Source organism: Hemicordylus capensis, chromosome 2 (assembly GCF_027244095.1).
Source record: "Hemicordylus capensis ecotype Gifberg chromosome 2, rHemCap1.1.pri, whole genome shotgun sequence".
Taxonomy (NCBI): Eukaryota; Metazoa; Chordata; class Lepidosauria; order Squamata; family Cordylidae; genus Hemicordylus; species Hemicordylus capensis.
In genome coordinates this window covers 187097147-187120123 of record NC_069658.1, presented here as the reverse complement: position 1 = coordinate 187120123, position 22977 = coordinate 187097147, and the positions used below count along the sequence as shown (strand labels likewise).

The 22977-nt window shown below is 49.9% G+C and overlaps 1 protein-coding gene and 1 non-coding gene across 4 annotated transcripts in view; both read left to right on the top strand.

Moving 5' to 3' along the window:
• The first annotated feature begins 874 nt into the window (after window positions 1-874).
• Window positions 875-22977, top strand: part of KCND1 (potassium voltage-gated channel subfamily D member 1) — a 69483-nt gene continuing 47380 nt past the window's right edge. The window contains exons 1-2 of one of the 3 annotated variants that reach the window (XM_053300138.1): window positions 875-1292; window positions 2480-4215. In XM_053300138.1, the coding sequence (XP_053156113.1) occupies window positions 3101-4215 (1115 nt within the window). In that variant the 5' untranslated portion in view covers window positions 875-1292; window positions 2480-3100. Of the gene's footprint in view, window positions 1293-1657; window positions 4216-22977 lie in introns of all 3 variants that reach the window. The other 2 variants (XM_053300136.1, XM_053300137.1) reach the window with 2 other exon arrangements.
• On the top strand, window positions 6669-6738 carry TRNAA-GGC (transfer RNA alanine (anticodon GGC)). Its single transcript has one exon. It is a non-coding gene; the product is annotated as a tRNA-Ala (tRNA).

Sequence of the window (22977 nt, the reverse complement as noted above, 5' to 3'; positions counted from 1 at the left end):
GGTCTAGAGAGATCCTGTGCGAAAGGATGCAGAGCAAGGCGGAGGTGGAGGAGGGATGATGGCATGCCAAAAGGGGATTGCCAAGGCTCGTTAAGAGGAGCTCAACTCACCCCAGCCACTGTGACTGCATAGTGATTATTCCCCCCCCCACCCACCCTCTGATCCTCCTCTCTCTCCCCCTCCCCGCCCGGGCCCGCTCCCTTTTCTAATCCTGAGTGGCACCAAATTTGAAATTCCAGCCGAGGCTCATAAATGCAAAGCACGGGGAACAATAAAAGTCGCCTGAACGGCGCAAAGGGAAATCCCCGCTCTGAGTCTTGCGAGGGGAGGATGAACTTGGAGCGCAGGAGGACTCCGGCGAGGGGAGCGGGCGGGCATCATCGGCTGCTCCAGCGGGAGGAGGAGGGCAGCAGGGGGCCGGCCAGTGTCTCCTCCCATTGTCTCCGCTCCGGTCTTTGAGGAGGGCCCTGCCTGCTTCCCCCTCCTTGCTGCTCCTCCGATCTGGCCCATCTCTGTGAGCCGAAGTTCGCCTGCTGCCTTCCTGCGTGTGTGCTTTTCTCCAGCCAGCCAGCCACCTCCTCCTGCTTCTCTGTCTTCCCGCTTCTGCGGCTCCTCCTTCTCCGGGCTCCCTTTTTGTACGCTTAGCTCTATCTGTTGATCGCTTTCGCCTCTCTTTCCCTTCTCCCCCTCCCTCCACCCACCTCTCCCTGTCTCTCCAGTCTAGGTCTCCCTCTTCCCCTCTGCTTCTCCCTCCCTCCCTCCCTCTTGCCCCCCAGTCCAAACGCCCCTCTCGTGCTTGGGGCTCCTGTTGAGTTGGATCTGCCTATCGACCTCTCGAGCTGCCTGTCCTCCTCCTCGCCACCCTCCCTCCAGTCCTGCCTGTGCGTGCACCCACCTTGCCCATCTCCGCCTCCCCTCCCTCGCCTGCTGCTGGTCCCCGGCCGGCCCGTGCGCTGCTGCCTGGGGTGCGCGCCTCCGCCGCCTGCGATGCAGCCACTCGCGGCTGCCAACCGCTCGCTCCTCTGCCCCCTCCCTGCCGAATGCAGCTCACACACACAGCTACACACACGCCGCCGGGAGGGAGGGAGGAGGGAGGGACGGAGCGCGGCACAGTCAGACGGGCGAGCCGAGGGGAGCGATGAGGATCGGCGCCGCCGGGGGCAACGGGAGCCCTCTCGCCCACGCACGGGGGGCAGCCCGGCGCCCCCCACCCGGACATTCCCTGCCCCACGCTGGGGTTTGTGGTCGCACCGCTGCTGGCTGCTTCCTGGACAGACCCAGCACCCAGGGGGGTAAGAACACCGCGATCAGCCCCACCCCCCCGCCATTGCCCCACATACCCCATGGATTTTGCCTATCCACTCCCCTTTCTGAGATTTAAACCCTTGTCTCATGCCCCCCCCACCTATCCCATGGGTCATCTCCCCTCAAATTTGCCCCTCCTTTCCTCCACAGATTTGCCCCTTCCTTCGCCTAAGGTCCCTTCTTCCACATTCCCCTCCTTCCCTCTGCTCTGTGCCACAGACTTGTCCTATTCCTTTCTTAATTCCCATCCCACCCTTCCTAGGTTGGGGCCCGGGGCGGGGAGGAGGCTTGTCCCTTTTTATTTCAAGTTGTTTACGCCTATTTACTAGAGATGCATTTCGCCCCACTGCAGAGAGAAGGGCCAAGGAATCCAGGAGCCAAAGGCTTAATGGGAAAGTTTGTTTGGACCCTGATGGTGTTTCTTGACAACTGTTCCTTCATCTTCTCCCCCCTCCTTTTCCCCCCTCTGGGGCTGTCTTGCTCACCACAGAGAGATCTACCTTCTCTCACACCTTAGGCACACTTAAACAACACACAACACCTTTGTTTTCCCAACTCTTGGGCAAAACCTCTGCATGCACTAGCACAAGACTGTGAATTGTCATCGCACTTTTACTTTAATGTGTCTTTTTACTCCTCTCCCCAAATGGGAATAGAACCCAGAAGCCCTGGATTCAGCCACCCAGCCCCAAACTCACTAGAACCTTGTCTCAGAACTGGTGGGGAGAGGGGGCACGGGAGGGGGAATGATCCCAAGCACTGCTGTTCTTTTAGATCTCATTCTTAGAATCCTGGATCCCATCAACCTGCCTTGTCTTTAGACCCACTTTCTTCTCAGAAATGGAGAACGAGTTCTGAATTCTGTTGTTCTCCCCTCTAATAGCTAGGAACAGAACCCAGACCATATTTCTATATACTGTATTTCTGGTTTTCAGCTTTAGAAACGTGGCTAGTTTTTAACTTCAGAACTGCCGCATTCACTCCAAAAAATTGCAGCCCTGCACACATTTCTTTCTCTCTTATAGTTTTGCCTCTCTCTCTCTCTCTCTGTGTTTCTTTCCCCCCCTGTTCCCACAGCTATGTGTAAACTGCCCCTATCAAAGTGACCATCTCAACTGAGCCCCCCTGTTCCCCCTATTCTATCCTTTCATCCATTCTTTGTCCCACCTGGAAGAAAGGATCACAGGAGGAAGAGTGGCTGAGGAATACAGCAGTTCATTGCAGATTTCCAGAAAGGAATTTCCACTCTGGTTCACATTGCACAGAACCATTTGGACTAATACACCGGTCACCAGAGGAACCATGGAGGGCATCATTCCTATGGGCATGACCTTCTTATGACTTCTGCCAACAGTTATAACGGCGCTGACAACACAGGGTCCTGACTGGAATAACCCTGGGCACTGTTTGGTTGGGAGATCTCTCGGAACATCTGGACTTCTTAAGATCCACTAAAAATCCTTCTTAAGATCCACTGGGATGTTATTGTGCTAAAAAGAATCCTGCTAGAAATTCCGTGCTGGGACAATACTTGGACATGCTGAGGTTTTGATGTCTGAGGCAGAACTCTCAGGGTCTAGTCGGGTGGGTGGCCATGCCTCTCCTGGGGTCACCAAATCCACTGCCTCTTCGTCACAATCAAGCAAAGTAGCAGTCAACAGGGATCCTTCAGCTCTTCTTCCTTTGGACGACCCTTCTTTACAAAAGGTCTCTGGTGGGACAAGGCTCGGAGTGTAGTTGGGTTTGGATGGTGTAATACCTTTGTACAAGCTATCTTCTCTGTCAGCTCAACATTATGGCTGCAGGAGTGGCCACATGGCTGCCCTTTGCCCGGGCAGCCGCTGTGGGCTGGCTCCCACTGGCCAAGAAGCCCATGCCCAAGCCTCCTGCTGACAAGAAACGCCGCAGTGATGAGATCCTGGTGGTCAATGTCAGTGGGAAACGCTTCCAAACATGGAAGAATACCCTGGACCGCTATCCCGATACCCTGTTAGGCAGCTCAGAGAAAGAATTCTTCTATGATGAGGACAGCAAGGAGTACTTCTTCGACCGGGACCCGGAGATGTTCCGCCATATTCTCAATTTCTACCGCACCGGCAGACTCCATTACCCGCGCCACGAGTGTATACAGGCCTTTGATGAAGAGTTAGCTTTCTATGGCATCATCCCAGAGCTGATTGGTGACTGTTGCTTGGAGGAATATCGGGACCGCAAAAAGGAGAACGCTGAACGCCTTGCCGAGGATGAAGAAGCGGAGATTGCAACCGACACTGGCTTGCCCCCAGGCAGCACCTTCCGCCAACGTCTCTGGAGAGCATTTGAGAACCCCCACACCAGCACCATGGCTTTAGTCTTCTATTACGTGACTGGGTTCTTCATTGCTGTGTCAGTCATTGCCAACGTGGTGGAGACCATCCCGTGCCGGCCGCCTCCTGGGAGGAAGAGAAATCTGCCCTGTGGAGAGCGGTTCCCCAGTGCTTTCTTCTGCATGGACACAGCCTGTGTCCTCATCTTCACCTTTGAGTATCTCATGCGGCTCTTTGCCGCCCCGAGCCGCTTCAAGTTCATGAAGAGCGTGATGAGCATCATTGATGTGGTGGCCATCATGCCCTACTACATCGGGCTGGTGATGCCAGAAAACGAAAATGTCAGTGGGGCGTTTGTGACGCTGAGGGTCTTCCGGGTCTTCCGGATCTTCAAGTTCTCGCGCCACTCACAAGGACTGAGGATCCTGGGCTATACCCTCAAGAGCTGTGCCTCGGAGTTGGGCTTCCTCCTCTTCTCACTCACCATGGCCATCATCATCTTCGCCACCGTTATGTTCTATGCTGAGAAGGGCACTAAGGCTACCAACTTCACCAGCATCCCCGCTGCCTTCTGGTACACGATTGTTACCATGACCACACTTGGGTGAGTGGCACACATTCATGAAATAGTCCCCAGAGGCTTGGCCTTGACCTCCCGGTCATCACTAGATTCTCTCTTCCTCAACCCTCCCAGAGAACCCAGGAGGCCCCAACCACATTTTCTTCCTTGAGGAGCCAGGAGGCCTGATCCCCATCAGCCCCCACTCTTGCTCAAACTCTGTTTCACCTTGCTGGCATCTTTGTTCCTCCTTATCTAAAGCACCCTGACCAGTGTTCCTTCTAAGAGGGATTCCCAGATGTTGTTGTCTACAACAGGGTTTCTTAACCTTGGGCCCCCAGATGTTGTTGGACTACAACACCCATCATCCCCAGACATGACCTTTGTGGCTGAGGATTATGGGAGTTGTAGTCCAACAGCATCTGGGGGCCCAAGGTTAAGGATCCCTGGTCTACAACTCCCATAATCCTCAAGCAAAGGCTATTGCAGTTGGGGATGCTGAGAGTTGTAGTCAGCAACATCTGGGAATCCCTCTTAGAGGGAATACTGACCCTGACCCAGACTGGGCCCAGGGAATTAGTAGTGGGATTTAAGGGCCTTCCTTTATAGCAGAGGTTCTCAAACTCGGGTCCCCAGATGTTGCTGGACTGTAGATGGTCAACATCTGGGAACCCGGATTTCAGCTCTTGCCTGACAGGTAGGTTGGCTTGTTTTGTTTTAATGAGGCAATTGTTGTTGTTTTTTAAATCACAGCCAAGAGACTAGATGAACACCATACACATGCCTATGTTGGGAAAGCAGAATGGTTCAGATGAGAGTGGGGTATCTCTCCCTTTCTTCATACTAGCCCAGCTTTCTTCCAGCTGGCCTGGCCTATCTTTTCTCCAGACACCCAAAGCCCTTGAAGTGATACAGCGGAGTGACTCTGCCAAAGAGAGGAGAGAACATGCCCCCTCACAAATGGATGGTTCAGATAGCACCGCAAGGCTATCTTCATGGAAGTGCTGCCAAGGGTGTTGTTCCCTGTGGGGCAAGATGGTGAGATGCCCAGGAGAGAGGCAGGGAGGAGCGGAATATGGGGTCTCTTGTGCAGGAGTTGCAAACAGAAATGAGGACCAGAGAAGAAATGGAAGAGTTGGGTTTTAGGAAACGAGTGGGAATTTATGGAGCGTTTCCCCAGGGGCTTTCTTTTTGTCTGGAATAGGTACAAAGTCTCCACCCATAGCAGACCCAAAGAAAGCCCATGGAAAAACGCCCCATAAATTCCCACTCGTTTCCTAAAACTCAACTCTTCCATTTCAAGCAACATTCCTTCCTATGCCCTGGTCAGCCCTTCCTTTTTCTCAGGTGTTCTGGAATGCTTGGATTGGAAGCACCCACAGCATGATTTTGTGGCACTGTCTTCCCTATCCAGACTTCACTCTCAGATCCTGAATTCAGATATCCACAACTGCATTTTAGGAGTTTTATTTCCTGGCTGCAAACCAAACACTAACATGGGTGTTTGTATGTGTGTGCATATCGGAGCTTCAGAAATTGTGACTGGAATCCTGGCACTTCAAAATGTTGGCTGCCTCCAGGGCTTTGCTTTGCTTTGCTGGGCCAATTGACTGCCTCTCCTTTCGTCTGGACTATGCTGGATATCTTCCATGACATCAGAACAAGAGCAGGAAATCTGGTGTCTCATCAGATCTCGACATAATGTTTCAGTTCCACTTTATTCCAGGGCTCTGTCAGGGCTCCTTTGGGGCTGCATTTCCCCAAGGTTACAGTCAGATATTTTCATTTTCTTATTCCATAGAGTGCCATCAGGGTACACGGCACTTTGCAGATCAGCATAAGCAAAAGACAAGTCCCTGCCCCAAAGAGCTTGCAATCAAAATGTAGACAGTGTGAGAAGGAGGGAAAGAAGGGTCCAAGTAATAAGGGGTGAATGCAAGCAAATACACAGTGGAGGGATGCTCGGCCTGATAAGTGTGCAGACAGTCTGTTTTTGTCAGGTCAGTGGGAAGCTTCAAGCTATGCAGCTCAGGATTATAACCAAGGGCCCTTCGTGTACCCCATATATTAATGAGCCATCCATTATTTGTGACATCTATTTCTGCAGGGCCTGCAAGGGGCTTCCCAACGGAAAGAGGAAGTTTTATTGTTACTGGGAACTGTCAAGGAGCTGCGGGAGTTCAGTGTTGAATCAAAGTTGGCGAGATTTAAAATCCATCAGATTCCATCTGGGAAAGATCATAAACGTGCAGTAAGACAGTGGGAGGCCTAGTCGCTTGTTTATTTATTCTCACCCACCCTCCAAGGAGCTCGGGGGTTTTCACCCCATTTTCTCCCCACAGCAGCCCAGTGGGATAGATGGCTTAGGCGGAGAGTGGCTGGCCCAGTGAGCTTGGTGAGTGGAGGTTCCGGGAATCCAGATCTCCCCAGGCCGAGTCCAGCACTCCATCAGGACAACAGAAGGGCTTGAGAGCCAAGCCTTCTCTGTGGGGGAATGGGGCCGTAGCTCAGCAGCAGAGCATCTGCTTGGCATGCAGGAGGTCCCAGGTTCAATTCCTGGCAGCGCCTCCAGGTAGGGCTGAGAAAGACTCCTGCCTGGAACCTGGGAGAGCCGCTGCCAGCCAGTGCAGACACTGCTGAGCCAGATGGACCCATAGTCTGACTCGGGAGACGGCAGCTTCCTGTGTTCCTAGTATTGTTTCAAGGGAGGGGTGGAAGAAAGGAGCAGATCTTGTGTGCCCAAAGGGAAGGGATGCTAAAAATCCATATGCCTGCATTTGGTTTCCCAGAAATAAATGGGTTTTCGTAATCCCATCTTATATGACACAGTATGAATGAATTTCAGGTGACATTTCACCACTGGCGAAATTTGAAACCGCACACATACATCAGATCCAGGAGGGTCTGGATTCCTCCCCATCCATCCTCCTTTCTGAGGCTGACAGCCGCTTTAATCTTCTGGGCGTCTGCCACTGCGCCAGCCGACTGTCTCCTATCGAGGTCCCATGGCCCAGCTTCCACTCTGTCCCGCCATCAGCCCTGAGCCCTCATGCAGGCATGGTCTGAGCATGGGGAGGGCCACTTGACTGCTAACCTGGGGTTAACACGAGGTCCAGCCCCTGACACAGAGAGCCTGACGGCCAGGGATCGGGGATGATGAGCTTCACTTGGGTGCAGCTTGTTGCACTGCCATATAGCCAGCAGGCACCCTTGCAGAAGGTGCGTTAGAAAAGCCCGTCCATGGAGTTCCCAGGCTGGGAGGTCTTGGGCAGTGCTGGGGCCTCAAGCAGCTTTTGAGGGGGCTCAGGTGTTGGCAACAGCCCTGTCCCCAGGTCTTGACCAACATCGGCTGTATTTCCTGTAGCTTCAGGCTCACTGTATTTCTTGCCACCTCCCAACTCTGCTCTGGGATCCATCGTCTGCTGCCTGGCCAGTCCTGCTCTCCCTATATAGTCCATCAAGTCCTTGGCCTTGTCTTGTCTTCCAGTACAATACAAGACCATATCTAATATGAAGCCTTTTGTCCCATCCATTCATGTTTTTGAGCAGAAGACTAGCTGACTTGGCAATCCCTCTCGTCTCACTACTGCCCCTTTGAACATAGCACTGTGTCCCACAGGGTCAAAAGGGGAGGAGAGACACAGGGAGCAGTGGGGGGGGGGGGGAGAGTTGGCTGAGATCTACAGTCAAGTCCTGAGTGAAATCAAGAAAACTGGATCCAGGTGTGTGAGGATTGGCTTGAGGGATGCAGGGAGATCAGAACAGGTGTTGGAGGCAAGGATGGGCAGGTTGATGGTTAGCTTCTGAGCAGAGCTGGAGCTTAAACCTCCCTGGAAGCTGCAAGTGGTCTGAAATCCCAGATGCATGTGGACTAGAAAGGCACTTTGCACATGCTCAGAGACACAGTCTCTTTTAGTATGACTTCAGATGTGCCAAGGATGACCTTCTGTGTCAAACAGGTTTGGAGACGAGCCTGTGGTGAATCCTAGCTCAGATTAAGTTCTGCAGGGAGTGGGGCAAGAAGAGGATTTGGCAGGGGTGGGTGGGAGTGGGGGGTGATACCAGCTGGCTTTTGTGTTTGCTGGTCTGTCTCCAACTGGAGGGTGAGTGAGTGAATGAATGAATACATGAATGAATGGGCAATTTCCCAGATCGCCGGAGAGATGGAAGGGGGGCTATTTATTATCCTACCAATTGGAACTGCTGGTCCCGCATGAGGCTGAGTGTCTGGATGATGGATGAGCTGAGGAAGCCACTGGAGGTGGCTCTTGATCTTCCATTACACCCCAAGGGGAAGGCTGTGGTTCACTGGAGTACTGGGACAGTCAGCTATAGGAGAGGACTATGGGGCAGAAGGATTGCACAGGGCACGAGACAGCGTGGAGGAAGCTTTTTCTTCTCCGCTCAGCCAGCATCTCTCTGCAGTGGTGTTATTTGCCGATTTCGAGCCACCGGAGTGGAGTTGGTGCCTGCCAAGCGGGAGGGGGCAAACCCAGGCCTTCTTTAGGGTATAAATCTGGGTGGGAGGAAGAAATCCAGGTCTGGGGTTGAAAGCTGTGACTGTGGATCAGGATTGATGGGGATGCAGGGAAGTGGGGGGAGGAGGTAGATAAACAGGTGGCCGACGACCAGTTAGGGTGGAAAGAGGAATCATCTTTCTTTCCCACATTGCCCTGTCCAAACTTAATGAGAATCCACTGGTTGCTAGAACATTTCCCCAGTGTCAGCAGCTGAGCTAGCAAGAACTCTGGGCTCCCCTCCCCGCTCCCAGCCCCCACTAGGCCTCTGCTGAGAATCACAGTTCCCAATAAGAAATCTCAGCCCTCATTCCCAACTCCTCCTCCACTTTCTAGCAGGCCTCCGAGCTGGGGAATGGGACCCAGGAGTCCTGCTTCCCCTTGCACTCCCCACCCCACCTCCACTCCTGAAATCCAGCAGTTCCCATTATTGGGAAGCTTAATTAGCTGCCTTGTTCCCATCCGCTCAATTAAGTTTTAATAACTTGCCTGTGCGTGTGCCAGGGAGACACCCGCTGTCGGCAAACCACCCCCCAGTTCCCAGCATTGATGAGCTGCCCATGCGATACACCCTGAAGCGCTTTAATGAACGGAGGCTTCTGCTTCCGTTGATGTTTCCTAAAGGGGCATAAAGGTTTCCTAGCCCCTTTCCCCCATGGAACTGGGCCAGGAAGCCAGGTGTCCTGGCACCCTATTCTGTAACCATCACTCTCCATCCAGAATAAAGTCTCTTTTGTTTCCCACTGCAATCTTTTCATTGGCTGTTCTCCAGCCGCCCTCATGCAGCTCTTCCTCCTTTAAGCTGGGTGAACATGGACGGGCCTTTCAGCAGTCTGGTACCTTAAGCAGCAGAATATTAAAATTTGCTCAGCGTCACCACGACAACCAAAGAGGGCTCCACAGCTCCCCCAGCCTAGCGGAGTCAGGACCCAGGCCCACTTCATGTTTCCTCCTCCGTGAGGCCCCTCTCTGCCCCTCCACTCTTGGACAATGTTGGGCTTCCCCCAATTGTTTCCAGTGTTGGGCTTCCCCTTTTGTTTCACGATAGGCTCCTAATTTAATTTGTTCACATCCATGTCTCTCCTGTTCTGCATCCTGCAAAGTGCCACCTTAAGTGTGTCTCCTATTGGGGATGGTGTGGCCTAGTAAGTAGTGTGTTACCTTAAGGAAGCAGACGATCTGAGTTCAAATCACAATATACTCATTGCTTTGGAAGTCGCCGTATCTCAGTGCTTCTGTTTGTTTGTTTGTTAAAACATTTTTATACCGCCCAAAACTTACATCTCTGGGCGCTTTACAACAGAATAAAAACAAAGTAAAACATTAGTTAAGACAAAAATGAAAAATTTAACACATAACAACAGTTTAAAAATTTAAAGAATATTTTAAAACAGCATTAAAACCATTAAACAATATTAATTAAAAGCCTGGGTGAACAGATGTGCCTTTAAAGACTTTTAAAAAGCTGTCAGGGATGGGGAGTCTCTTATTTCACTAGGGAGTGCCTTCCAAAGCCTCAGGGCAGCAGCGGAGAAGGCCCGTCCCTGAGTGGCCACCCGATGAGCTGGTGGCAAATGCAGACGGACCTCTCCTGATGATCTCAGTGGGCGGTGGGGTTCATGACGAAGAAGGCATTCTCTTAAATACCCAGGGCCCAAACTGTTTAGGGCTTGATAGGTTATAACTAACACCTTGTATTTTGCCTGGAAACATATCGGCAGCCAGTGTAGCTCCTTCAATACAGGAGTTATATGGTCTCTCCGAGATGACCCAGAGACCTGTTCATTCACCATCTGTAAAATGGCAAGAATGCTGTTTTACCTTACAGGATTAATCTTACTTTTTTTTTTTGTAAAATAAATGTGAAGCAGCTGTGTGTCTGGCCTGTGGCTCCAAAGCTGTCATTTCAAATCAATACATGACACTTAGCCCCCTATCCCTTGCTGCCTACCTTATGGTAGCTGGGTCTCCATGCTGCTGTAGTGCGAGACATCACATTTTATTTGTTTGTTTGTTTTATTCGATTTCTATACCGCCCTTCCAAAAATAGCTCAGGGCGGTTTACACAGAGAAATAACAAATAAATAAGATGGCTCCCTGTCCCCAAAGGGCTCACAATCTAAAAAGAAACATCAGATAGACATCAGCAACAGTCACTGGAGGTACGTGCTGGGGGTGGATAGGGCCAGTTACTCTCCCCCTGCTAAATAAAGAGAATCACCACTTTTAAAAGGTGCCTCTTTGCCAAGGTAGCAGAGGCTTGCCCAGTAAGCAGGGGCCCATGTAGCTGAATTGTCCTTGTTCTTCTTAAAAGTATAGGACTTCTCTCCGACACTAGGTCTTGGAAACCTTTCTTGGTCTACGGTCCACACTTCCCTTGCCTGTCCACTTCCTTCCTGCCAAAAGCACACAGCTTCTTTCCTGCCCCTCGGCCCTGTATGAATCTTGCCCAAGTCCTGCTTCCTTTCTCCTTGCTTCAGTTCCCTGCCTCCATAACTGCCATCTGCTTTTCAGCCCCCTGTCTCTTCTCTGTCATCTTTAGGCACCCTCCCTGTCTCTAGGACCGTCTTCCTTAACCCTTCAGCACTCTTGACTGACTCCCACCCTGGCCACCTTCCTCTCAACATCATATACAGATGGGGGAGCAGGCGGCAGTTGTGGCACCAAACTTGTGGCATTGTTGTCTCCTCCTGGTTCTCCCCATATGAGCCTTGGTACCCAAGGGTTTGGCTGTGGGGTCCATGGTTATGGTCCAGCACCATCTCTCTTCCCTACCCCTCCACCTCCCCGCAGGTTTCTCTTTCTCAGTCCACTGCTCATTATGCCTACCACCTACTACCTTGCCTCTTTACTTTCTGGAACTTTCCCCCACTCAGCTTTCTAGTCCTCACTTCTACAGGCTTAGCTAATTGGTGCGAGGAGCTTAGCAGTCACCACAAAATTCCTTCATGCCTTACAATAAAAGTTATAAACCGCCTGGGGGTGTTGAAGCCTCCTGTATATGCAGGTGTCTTACCTTACAGCTGGCTACATCTGCATAAGTTTTGGGATACTACAACAACAAATATTGATATACCACTTCTCAAGAAAAGTTTCCAAAGGGGTTTACAGAGAGAAATAACAAATAAATAAGATGGCCCCCTATCCGGCTCACAGTCTGAAGAGAAACTTAAGATAGACACCAGCAACAGTCACTGGAGGTACTGTGCTGGGGATGGAGAGGGCCAGTTACTCTCCCCCTGCTAAATAAAGAGAATCACCACATTTAAAAGGTGCCTATTTGCCCAATTAGCAGGAAAGGCTTTAAAGCCATTGGATCTCCAGATGCTGGACTACAACTCCCATCACCCCCCAGCCACAGTGACCAAAGAGGGTGATGGAGTTGTATTCCAACAACATATGGGGATGCAAGTTTGAGAACCCTGTTTTAATTAATACATATCTGATTATTCCTGCCCCCTCCACACCCCAGAACCAGCTGCACTTCAGTCCCAGACATCCCCTGGTAAAACCCACTGTTTGGTCCTTCCTTTTCATTGAGGAATCCATGGGGATCTTTTGTCCTCTTGGCTTCTGCGGTTGGGGGTGATTCCAATGTTGGGCTTCCCCCAATCCAGATGCAGCCAGGTCAGCATTTCTAAGCTTTTATTGTTGTTGCTGAGTAATTTCTCTTTATGGGCTAAGTCATTTAATGTGTAACCAATGAAGGGAGAATGAAATAAATAAATTTCCAGGCAGCAAAGGAGCGTCCGTAGGAATTGAATTATTTATGGCAGGACCAGGGAGGGAGAACCAGCTGCCACTGAAACGGAATTCCGATCAAACACTTGCAAGCAATGTAAAAGGCTACCTGAGGGTGAGGAGTAGGCTGGAGAGGCTTGGGTGGAAAGCAGAACTGAAGAGGGGCACAGCGGGAGGGACATCGAGGCCAGAATGAAGTGAAACTCGAACTGCCAACCAGCTAATTCTGGCTAGCCACTATGCAGTGCTATGTTCCATCACGGGTAACCAGGACTCTGCTCTAACCAGACAGTATTATGATGATGGTTTTAAAAATATGTCTGTACTGCTTTAAAACAAACACCCAACCCATTCTCAAAGTGGGTTATTTATTTAAAAGGTGTGAGAAAATTGCCCCCTGTCCCACAACCTAAAGAAGGCACCCAAAGGAGACACCAGCAACAGTCGCCAGAGAAGAGGGGTGCAGATGCTTCCCTGTTTCCTAAAAATTTGAAGTGTCCCCCCCCAATGTTTTTCTGTCTCCCCAGAACATGTTTTTCTTATCCCAAAACATTAAGTGAGGAATTGTTCCCCATCAAGCTTTTCATCTGTCTGCACCCCTGCTGGAGGGATGTTATGCTGGGCGGAAAAGGGGCAGGTTCTCTCCACCTGTTAAATACCAGTATAAAGAACCACTACTTTGAAATATGCTCCCTTCTCCAGTTAACAAAGGTAAAATTAAAGACTGTGCCATGCTCCACCCATAACGAACCAGATTTTGTCCTGATTCTGCCCCAACCTTCCTAATTCTCCATGATTCCAGTTATCCTGCCTCAGCCTGCCCTGGTTCTGTCCAGGAAGCCTGTTGTTATCGTTGTTGTTGTTATTATTATTATTACATTTTATATCCCGCTCTTCCTCCAAGGAGCCCAAAGCGGTGCACTACATACTTAAGTTTCTCCTCACAACAACCCTGTGAAGTAGGTTAGGCTGAGAGAGAAGTGACTGGCCCAGAGTCACCCAGCTAGTGTCATGGCTGAATGGGGATTTGAACTCGGGTCTCCCCAGTCCTAGTCCAGCACTCTAACCACTACACCGTGTTGTTGTTGTTGTTGTGGTTGTTGTTGTTTGTTTTAAATCTAAAGTTGGCAACTATTGTTCTCTAATTTTTTTCATCTGTGTGCAGAGTGAGTTTTGTTCAGGGTGGCAATATCAAGGCAGTGTGTGCGCACATGCATTCAGAGTGGGACCTTCCTGATTTAACATAAGTGGGATCTAAAACTGACTGAGTGGACGTCAAAAAATGTGTGAGTGCATGCACACACACACACACCTTAGAGGGAACACTGTCAGCAACCCTATGGTGGCAGAAACCTGGATTCCCCAACACTTGAGAGGAATGTAATGCAGATGAACTAAACTAAAGTGTCAGCTGCCCTAATCCAGAGCTGACCGTGTCACAATAAACTTCTTCACTCCCGTCTGCCATTTACCAGCTTCCTTCTAAATAAGAAAAATGTTCTAGAAAATGCTCAACTTCTGATTTTTTAAGGATGGAATTCACAGGTTTAGATTGAGCTGAAATATTTCAGGGTTTAAATCGCCCCCTGCCCCCAAGAACCTGCATTCATGTGAATCACAAAAATGAGAGTGTTTCTGAGGATATACAAAATGCATCCCATTCGTATTCAGGGACAATGGTCCACTTTAATACAGCTGATGCAGAAGACTTATGGAACTGAGAGTATGACTATTGGTTGGGCTGTGTGGGCATACTGTACTAAGGAAGAAATACATATCTTGTGCACAGAAACCCAAATTTTGTGCCATGCAAAGCTTGTGGTCTGTAAATAATGTCATACATACCACAGACTTGAGTTAATAAGCATGTGCATGGTTTTTCTTATTTCACATATATTTTGTCCTTGCTAGTCCAAGGAAGGCGCATGGAGCCGTATGGGGCATTAGAGCTTAGAGCCCTGGAAATCTTATCCAGCCACCCCTTTGGCTTTTGAGATTCAGCAGGCATTGCCCATACATGTTTGCATGCATCTTTGCAACCATAAGGGCTAGGAACTTACTTTTTGTAATGAAAACTGAGATTCTCAGGAAGCTGAATTCTGCATCCAGTGCCACCTTTTGTGGCTTTCGAGCTCGCCCACAGAACAATGGCATACGTACAGGCCTGACTTTGGGCCAGATTTGGGCCCCATCACTTTTCTTTTTAAAAATTCAGCTCTAAAAGGATTTTATAATTGTGGGGCTGCCACTGGGACTCTCTGCCCTTCATTTGTGATGCCAGATCTTGTGGTCAAGAGAGTGCTGTTAAATAACAATGAAGTGGCAGGAACTAGGCAGTGGTGTCCCCCCCCCCCGTTACAAGCTAGTGGTGGCCCCCATCAATCCTAAGTGCCGCTCCCAACAAAGGTCTGGTTCACATAATTGTTCGAATCTAGGTTTAATGTGGGTTACCAACATTAGCATGATTGTGTGAACCAGTAATGCAGTTGCAAATTCAGAAGTGTGGGTGCTCTCCATGACAGCCCCCATGCCCGCCCCAACAGCCACAGAAGCCGAGAAGTACCGGCGTTCCATCCCTACACATCCCCCCCCTCACTACACCCCTAATATGAATCCACACCAAGGCAGGGATTTCAGATTCATCTCGAGCCATAAACACCTTGTCATGGGTTCACACAACCACACCAACATCAGTAACCCACATTAAACCTAGATTCAAATGATTATGTGAACCAGACCATTGTTTGTTAGACCTGTGCAGCACGGCCATGTAGGGAGCTTGCTGGCGGCCATGGGACAAGGACCTGCTGGTGGCTCCCTTCATTGATTTCTGAAGTGCACCCAAGCCACACACCCTGCATCCATGTCAGATGCAAGAGGCATGGTCTGTGTCAGAGTGGGGCTGTTCAGCCCTGTTGCAAAGTTTCTCCTCCTCAGTCAGTGGTTCATTGATTCGCTGAGTGGGAGCTCCATTCTTAGAAAGGAGCTCCCTATCAGTGATTCAACTGACTGGTCCCCCCTGGACACAGATCACACCCCCTGCATCTGACATGGATGCAGGGGCCAGCATTTCATTGAAACGCTGGCTGGCTCAGTCCCACCCCTAAGAGCAAGGCAGAGGGGGAAGCCCTGAACCAGCCAGCATTTCAATGAAATCCTGGCTGGAAAGGAGAGGGTCGCACCTCGCGCTCCCAGCCGGTAAACTCACCAGCTGCGTATGGGAAGGTTGGGGGGTACCTTGGGTGAGGAGGTGCCTTGGCAGCTCCCCCAGACCCTGGCGGTTGGGGAACGCTCATCGCCCCCTGCTCCACTGTCCTCACACCCCTGCCTGTGCAAAACTTCAGCTGAAGCCAAATATCCATTCACAGTTTGCTGGGCACCTCCTGAAAGTATCCATCCCCACTATGCAGTGCTGTGCTTTGCCCAGTGCTGGGGTGGGGGCTCCTTTAAGGGAAACGGAGCCCTCTCAAACCCCAGCACCACCACCACCACCTGAGAAAGTGCACTCAGAACCCAGGGAAGGGCTGGGCTGACCAGCACAGCAGTGTGGCATGTGCCCCTTACAAGATGGCCCTGGGGTTGGAGAGGATTCCGTTTCCCTTCCAGGGCTGCTCCCCCAGCACTGGGGGAAGCATAGCATGACACATGGAGGTCAGTGCCGTGGGAAATGGCTCTCATACTGGAGGGTTTTGTTTTGTTTTTGCCAAATAAGCATCCACTTGAATAATTGTGAAGATCGCTGGTCTAGGGTATGCATGGATGAGAGAATTCATAATCAATGAGAAGCCATCAGTGGGGGTTGTGGTCTTGGAGTGAGCAGACATGGAAGAAATGCTTTAATTCCCTTTAACCTGGCCCCTGGATGCCCTGGAGCCTAATTGTGTTTGCTGAATCACTAACCCTGTCTTCCTTTGAATGCTGCCTCGGCTGCCAGGTTGGAGGCAGCAGGCAGGACTGCATAAGCAGCCACTTTACAGTGAGACCAGCCGATAGTTCATCATGATCTGGCACTCTTGGGTCTTCAACCAGCTCTCCTTTGGCTCCTTGGGCAGAAACCTTTCCTGGAGCTGCTGCTAGAACGGAAAATGCTGATACTGGACCCTGACATGCATTGCGTGTATTTGATGGCTGAGCTATGGCAAAGGCTTCACTCCAGAAAAACCTGCGTGCTGTGCAAAGACTGGGCCCTAGAATGCAAACATTCCTAATATGGATGGAGCAATGCTTCTCACACTCTGCTGCTGCTGCTGCTACAACTACTATTATGGTTAGCTACATTTTTACCCTGCCCTTCATCCAAGGATGAATACGTACATAGGAACATAGGAAGCTGAGTCAGACAATTGGTCCATTCAGCACTGGAACATAGGAAGCTGCCATATACTGAGTCAGACCATTGGTCTATCTAGCTCAGTATTGTCTTCACAGACTGGCAGCGGCTTCTCCAAGGTTGCAGGCAGGAAACTCTCTCAGCCCTATCTTGGAGAAGCCAGGGAGGGATCTTGAAACCTTCTGCTCTTCCCAGAGCGGCTTCATCCCCTGTGGGGAATAATATCTTACAGAGCTCACATTTCTAGTCTCCCATTCATATGCAACCAGGGCAGACCCTGCTTAGCTATGGGGACAAGTCATGCTTGCTACCACAAGACCAGCTCTCCTTCCCTGGCAGTGCAGGTTAGAGACAGGAGGTTAGAGGCAGAAGTCTCTCCCAGCCCTATCTTGGAGATGCCAGGGAGGAGACTTGGAACTTCTGCATGCAAGCAGGCAGGTGCTCTTCCCAGAGTGGCCTCATCCTCTGAGGGGAATATCTTACAGTGCCCATGCCTGTAGTCTCCCGTAGGGATGTGCAAAAAATTTTGGGCACAGAATGATCTGTGCCCGAAACGAACAATTTCTGGTGATTCGGGGCCGAACCAAATCACCCCCGATGTCTCCCGATATTTTTCGGGCATGAGCCGAATCACCCGAATTTCGGACCCGAAAAATTCGGGTGATTCGGTTCATGGCTGATTTTTGGTGATTTTTTAAAGTTTTAGTGACTTTGGGGCAGTTCGGGGGCATAGCATGGGATCTGGGCAAAAGGAATGGGGTGGGGTGGTAGTGCATAATGGGTGCAGGCTACCACCCCAATTTCAGGGGGATTGGGCAAAGGGCTGATTTTTGGTAAATTTCTGAAATTTTCATGTCTTTGGGGCAGATTGGGGCATATTGGGGCAGAAAGTGGGGCCTGGGGCAGAATAGTGGGGTGGGGTGGTAGTGCCTCATGGGTGGAGGCTACCACCCCAATTTCAGGGGGTTTGGACAAAGGGGTGATTTTTTGAGAATTTTTGAAGTTTTAGTGACTTTGGGGCAGTTTGGGGGCAGAAAGTGGATCTGCCCCAAAATAGTTGGGTGGGGTGGTAGTGCCTCATGGGTGGAGGCTACCACCACAATTTCAGGGGGATTGGGCAGAGGGCTGATTTTTTGAGAATTTTTGAAGTTTGGGTGTCTTTGGGGCAGATTGGGGGCAGAAAGTGGATCTGCCCCAAAGGAGTGGGCTGGGCTGGTAGATAGTGCCTAATGGCTGGAGGCTACCACCCATGCCCAATTTAAGAGTGATTGGGCAGAGGGGGGAATTTTGGTGAATTTATTTTTATGAGGTTTGTCTTCATAAGGTGAAGTGTGCTAAATTGATTACTTCCTCATATTATTCATAGTAAAGGAAAGTGTGAAAAAGTGAAAGTGGGGTCATGAGAGCTGTTTAATTGAAAAAAATCTCATTTGCTATGATAGAATGAGAATTCACACCTTAGAAGTTTTTTCTGAGGTGTGAATTCTCATTCTATCATAGCAAATGAGATTTTTTTCAATTAAACAACTCTCATGACCCCACTTTCACTTTTTCACACTTTCCTTTACTATGAATAATATGAGGAAGTAATCAATTTAGCACACTTCACCTTATGAAGACAAACCTCATAAAAATAAATTCACCAAAATTCCCCCCTCTGCCCAATCACTCTTAAATTGGGCATGGGTGGTAGCCTCCAGCCATTAGGCACTATCTACCAGCCCAGCCCACTCCTTTGGGGCAGATCCACTTTCTGCCCCCAATCTGCCCCAAAGACACCCAAACTTCAAAAATTCTCAAAAAATCAGCCCTCTGCCCAATCCCCCTGAAATTGTGGTGGTAGCCTCCACCCATGAGGCACTACCATCCCACCCCACTATTTTGGGGCAGATCCACTTTCTGCCCCCAAACTGCCCCAAAGTCACCAAAACTTCAAAAATTCTCAAAAAATCACCCCTTTGTCCAAACCCCCTGAAATTGGGGTGGTAGCCTGAACCCATGAGGCACTACCACTCCACCCCACTATTCTGCCCCAGGCCCCACTTTCTGCCCCAATATGCCCCAATCTGCCCCAAAGACATGAAAATTTCAGAAATTTACCAAAAATCAGCCCTTTACCCAATCCCCCTGAAATTGGGGTGGTAGCCTGCACCCATTAGGAACTACCACCCCACCCCACTCCTTTTGCCCAAATCCCATGCTATGCCCCCAAACTGCCCCAAAGTCACTAAAACTTTAAAAATTCACCAAAAATCAGGATTTTGCCCAATCCCCCTGAAATTGGGGTGGTAGACTCTACCCATTGGGCACTACCACCCCACCCCCAAATTTTGCCCCTGGGCCCCTTTTTACCCCCCCGAATCTATTCGGATTCGGATTCGGATTAAATCCGAATCCGAACCGAATCAAGAGTGATTCGGGTGACCCAGATTCAGGCACAAAACAGAACAGGGGTGATTCGGCTCGGGTCCGAGCCGAATCACCCGAAAACCCGAATTGCACACCCCTAGTCTCCCGTTTAAATGCAACCAGAGTGGATTGTGTTTAGTAAAGAGGACAATTCATGCTTGCTTCCACAAGACCAGCTCTCCTGGTTTGAAAAGTGGTATATAATTAATTTGAAAAGTGGAATACATGTCCATAATGCTGGGAAAGGTTGAAGGAAAAAGAAGGGAACGACTAGCAGCAAGGTGGATAGACTTGATTACGACAGCAATGAATGCACCACTGAGAGACCTTAAAGGCCAAATTGAAGACCGAGAGAATCTTGGAGAGAATCTATCTATGCGGTCACTAAGAATCGACACCGACTTGACGCCACTTGATCGATCGATTGATCAATCAGTAGTAGTAGTAAAGTTCTCAATTTTATTCCTTACGATAATCCTATGAGGCAGGTCAGGCTGAGAAAGGATAAACCTGCCAGTTAACATTGCCCCTGTTTCTTACCATTCAGCCTTATAGCACCTTAAATTTGTGTGGTGTGCTTTGCCATCTTTATTGCACTCATGTCAAAACAACCCTATGGAGTAGGCCTCTATTGCTCCCATTTTATAGGCAGGGAAATTATGAGAGGTTGTAATTTGCCCGAGGCCACACAAAGAATCCAGGGGAGACATGGCCCTTGTAACTAGGTTTAAATACAGCGGGTCAGCTTCTATTTTTATTTTTACATTTATATTCTGCTCTTGCTCCAAGGAGCCCAGAGTACATACATACGTTTCTTCTCACAACAACCCTGTGAAGTAGGTTAGGCTGAGAGAGAAGTGACTGGCCCAGAGTCACCCAGCAAGTATCGTGGCTGAATGGGGATTTGAACTCAGGTCTCCCCAGTCCTCGTCCAGCACTCTACCCACTGCTGGCTCGCTGGTGAAAACATTTCACCACGCTGAAATGTTATTGCCAAGAACAGCCTGCTGGGCTTGAATTGGGACTCTTGTGGGTCGGGCATTTGCTTCCTGAACCATCTCAGGACTCCTAGTCAGAGGAGGCAACCGTAGGCAGTTCCAGCTGGGACAGTGACTGACGCAACAGGACGCTCACATGGCACTAAAAGGCCAGTCTGGTGCCATGACAGAGATAAAGATGCCCAGAGCTGCTGCCTCCCCTCATCTTGGCAATGTGTTGATGAGGGAGATGGCTAGGTCCTTGAGTCTGACTGACTCTATCTATCAGTCAGTCGTGGTCTGGGTGCTTAGTGTGGGTTGGCAGTGTGGAGTGCCAGTGAAGCAACACACCTCTCTGAGGGATTTGCCTCAGTCTCCTTTGCAATGCAGCGTAGCCATTTGGGAAAGCAACATGGTGTCATCTGTCGGACTCTTGCTTTCCTAACTTGCTAAAGGAGATACTGGAATGTATAATATAAATACCTACCTAGTCTGCACATAATTTGCACACAGGGAATATAACGTCCTCCTTGCCACGCATAGAATTGTTTCCTTGGCTTAATGTGGACTGTTTTAAAAATTGGCACCAGGCTCTAGAAACTCCAATACAACAACTACAAATGTTCAGGAATGGTGTACCTGGAGGAGAGTGCTTCTAGCCATGTACAAAGTGCCCCTCCCTAAGTACCTGGAGCATGTGTAGATGGCGGCTTTCCATACTCCTGACTTGGGGCTCATGCATTTAAGATGTTTTGGGATGTAGAAAAAGCACATTTTCTGGATGGGGTGACATGAAATGCCTCTCCTGCTGGGCCTACCGAAGTAGCCATGCTGCTCTTGCTAGTGGTGTGAATGGACAGAGGACTTCTTAAAGTGCTGATTCTCTTTCGCTTAGGAGGGGGAGAACAATTGTCCCTATTCCAATTTTAGCACAGCATCCCTCCAGGGGAGGGAACCAACTTAAACTGCTTTGGGAACCTTTGTTAAAAAGTGGCATATAAGTATTCATAGTAGTGGCAGCAGCTGGGGAACCAGTGCCAGATAAAATCATGTAGGCATGTAGGCAGCAGGGGAATAGTCAGTGTACATTTGTCCCCCGTCAACACTTGCCATGTCCATTTCCTCTTGTTCTTCACTGTTAGCTCTGATTTGCCTGCCTCCTATGTGCAACTTGGCTCACTTGTTTAAGTCCGCTAAAACAAGCTTGCTCCGTAGATTCTTGTGGTGCCGTACAGAAGATTCTAGAAGGTGCATGGCAGCTTTATCAAGAGCAAGCGTCGCTATCTTGACTTCAGATTTATCACTGAATTTTAAGGCAGCTATGCTGGCACATCTCTCCAGTGTACTTACACTTGGCCTAAGAATTTTCATTTGAAAAGGGGGGGCAAAGGGTTTTGCAGACTGAAGCACCTTGGGATATTAAATGTTTGATTCAACGCATTTTCTGTGCACCTCCCCGACAGTGCTTGGTGCTGTTGTCCTCTTTTGTGGCTTTTCTGTGGTGCGTACACTGTGATTGGGATGCCTGGCTTCCTCTGTGGTGGTCATGGAAGGGAACATCGGAAGCTGCCATATACTGAGTCAGACCCTTGGTCTATCTAGCTCAGTATTGTCTACACAGACTGGCAGCGGTTCTCCAAGGTTGCAGGCAGGAGTTTCTCTCAGCCCTATTTTGGGGATGCCAGGGAGGGAACTTGGGACCTTTAGCAGGCTGCTGGATAGGTGCTCCTGCCTTCGAGCAGGCTGGTGTCAGATAACATTTCTTTGGTGCTTTCCAAGTGGTGTGATTCTGATCCTGGTCCCTTTGAGTGAGATCTAGAGACTAGGAATCCTAGGGCAGCAGTGTGAATGTTTCCAGGCAATCTTAAGAGCTCTGGTAGCACGTAACCGCTTTCATTGAAAATCCAGTACTGGCTACAGAGCCTTCCTATTAATTTAGACTGGAGTGTGCTTGTGGTGAGGCCTCTGAACTAGAGTGATGGCATGGCATTTTCATGAACTCTGGCTTAAAGAGGCATCTATTAGTGGTGGTGCCTCTTTCCTATTTGTTTAGCAAGGAAAGAACCATCCTCCCTGCTCTGCCCAACGTAGCTTCCCTCTGGTGGCAGTCACTGGTGCGTGTATGTGTACGTGTGTTGCTAGTTTTCACATGCGAGCCTCTTTGGGACGAGGAATCATTTCTGTATTCCTTTTATTATATATAAGCTGGCCAAACATTCTGTTGAGATTTTTGTTTGTTGAAACTGTTGGAGGTCCAGAAACATGTGATGAGAATTCTTTTTTGTTGAAAAGCAATTTATCAATGTGGATGATGATGATATAGGAGAGGAAGCTGAGGGGCAAAATGGATGGAGGAAGGGAGCAGAGTAGGCAATGGATGGAGAAATGAGGCTGTTTGGTCTATATGCTGACCAGCCCTCGCAAATGCATGGGAGACTAGGAATGTGGGCGCGCACATCTCACCCCACTCAACTCACTGGCACACCATCTCCTTATTGTACGTGGGAGCAGTATTAAATAACTACTTTAAAATATTAAAACTGTGTCTTGGTTGGCGTGGATAGTACGGATTAACCATATACTAGCCAACCCTGCACAGAGCATCTGTGCGCTCTTGGGGGCCGGCGGTTACCTCTTCCCCCTCCCACCTTCTGCCCCAGTCTCCGCTTCCAGGCCCAGCCGCCCCTCCTCCCCACCTCCACTTCTGCCCCCGCAATTTCTTTCCCCCCTCTTGGGCCTTGCCTCCATGGCCAGGCCGGGCCCGCCACTGCCTCTGGCCTCCGTGACCAGGCCGGCCGCCATGGCGACCAATCCTCCTGGGTGCGCCTCAGCC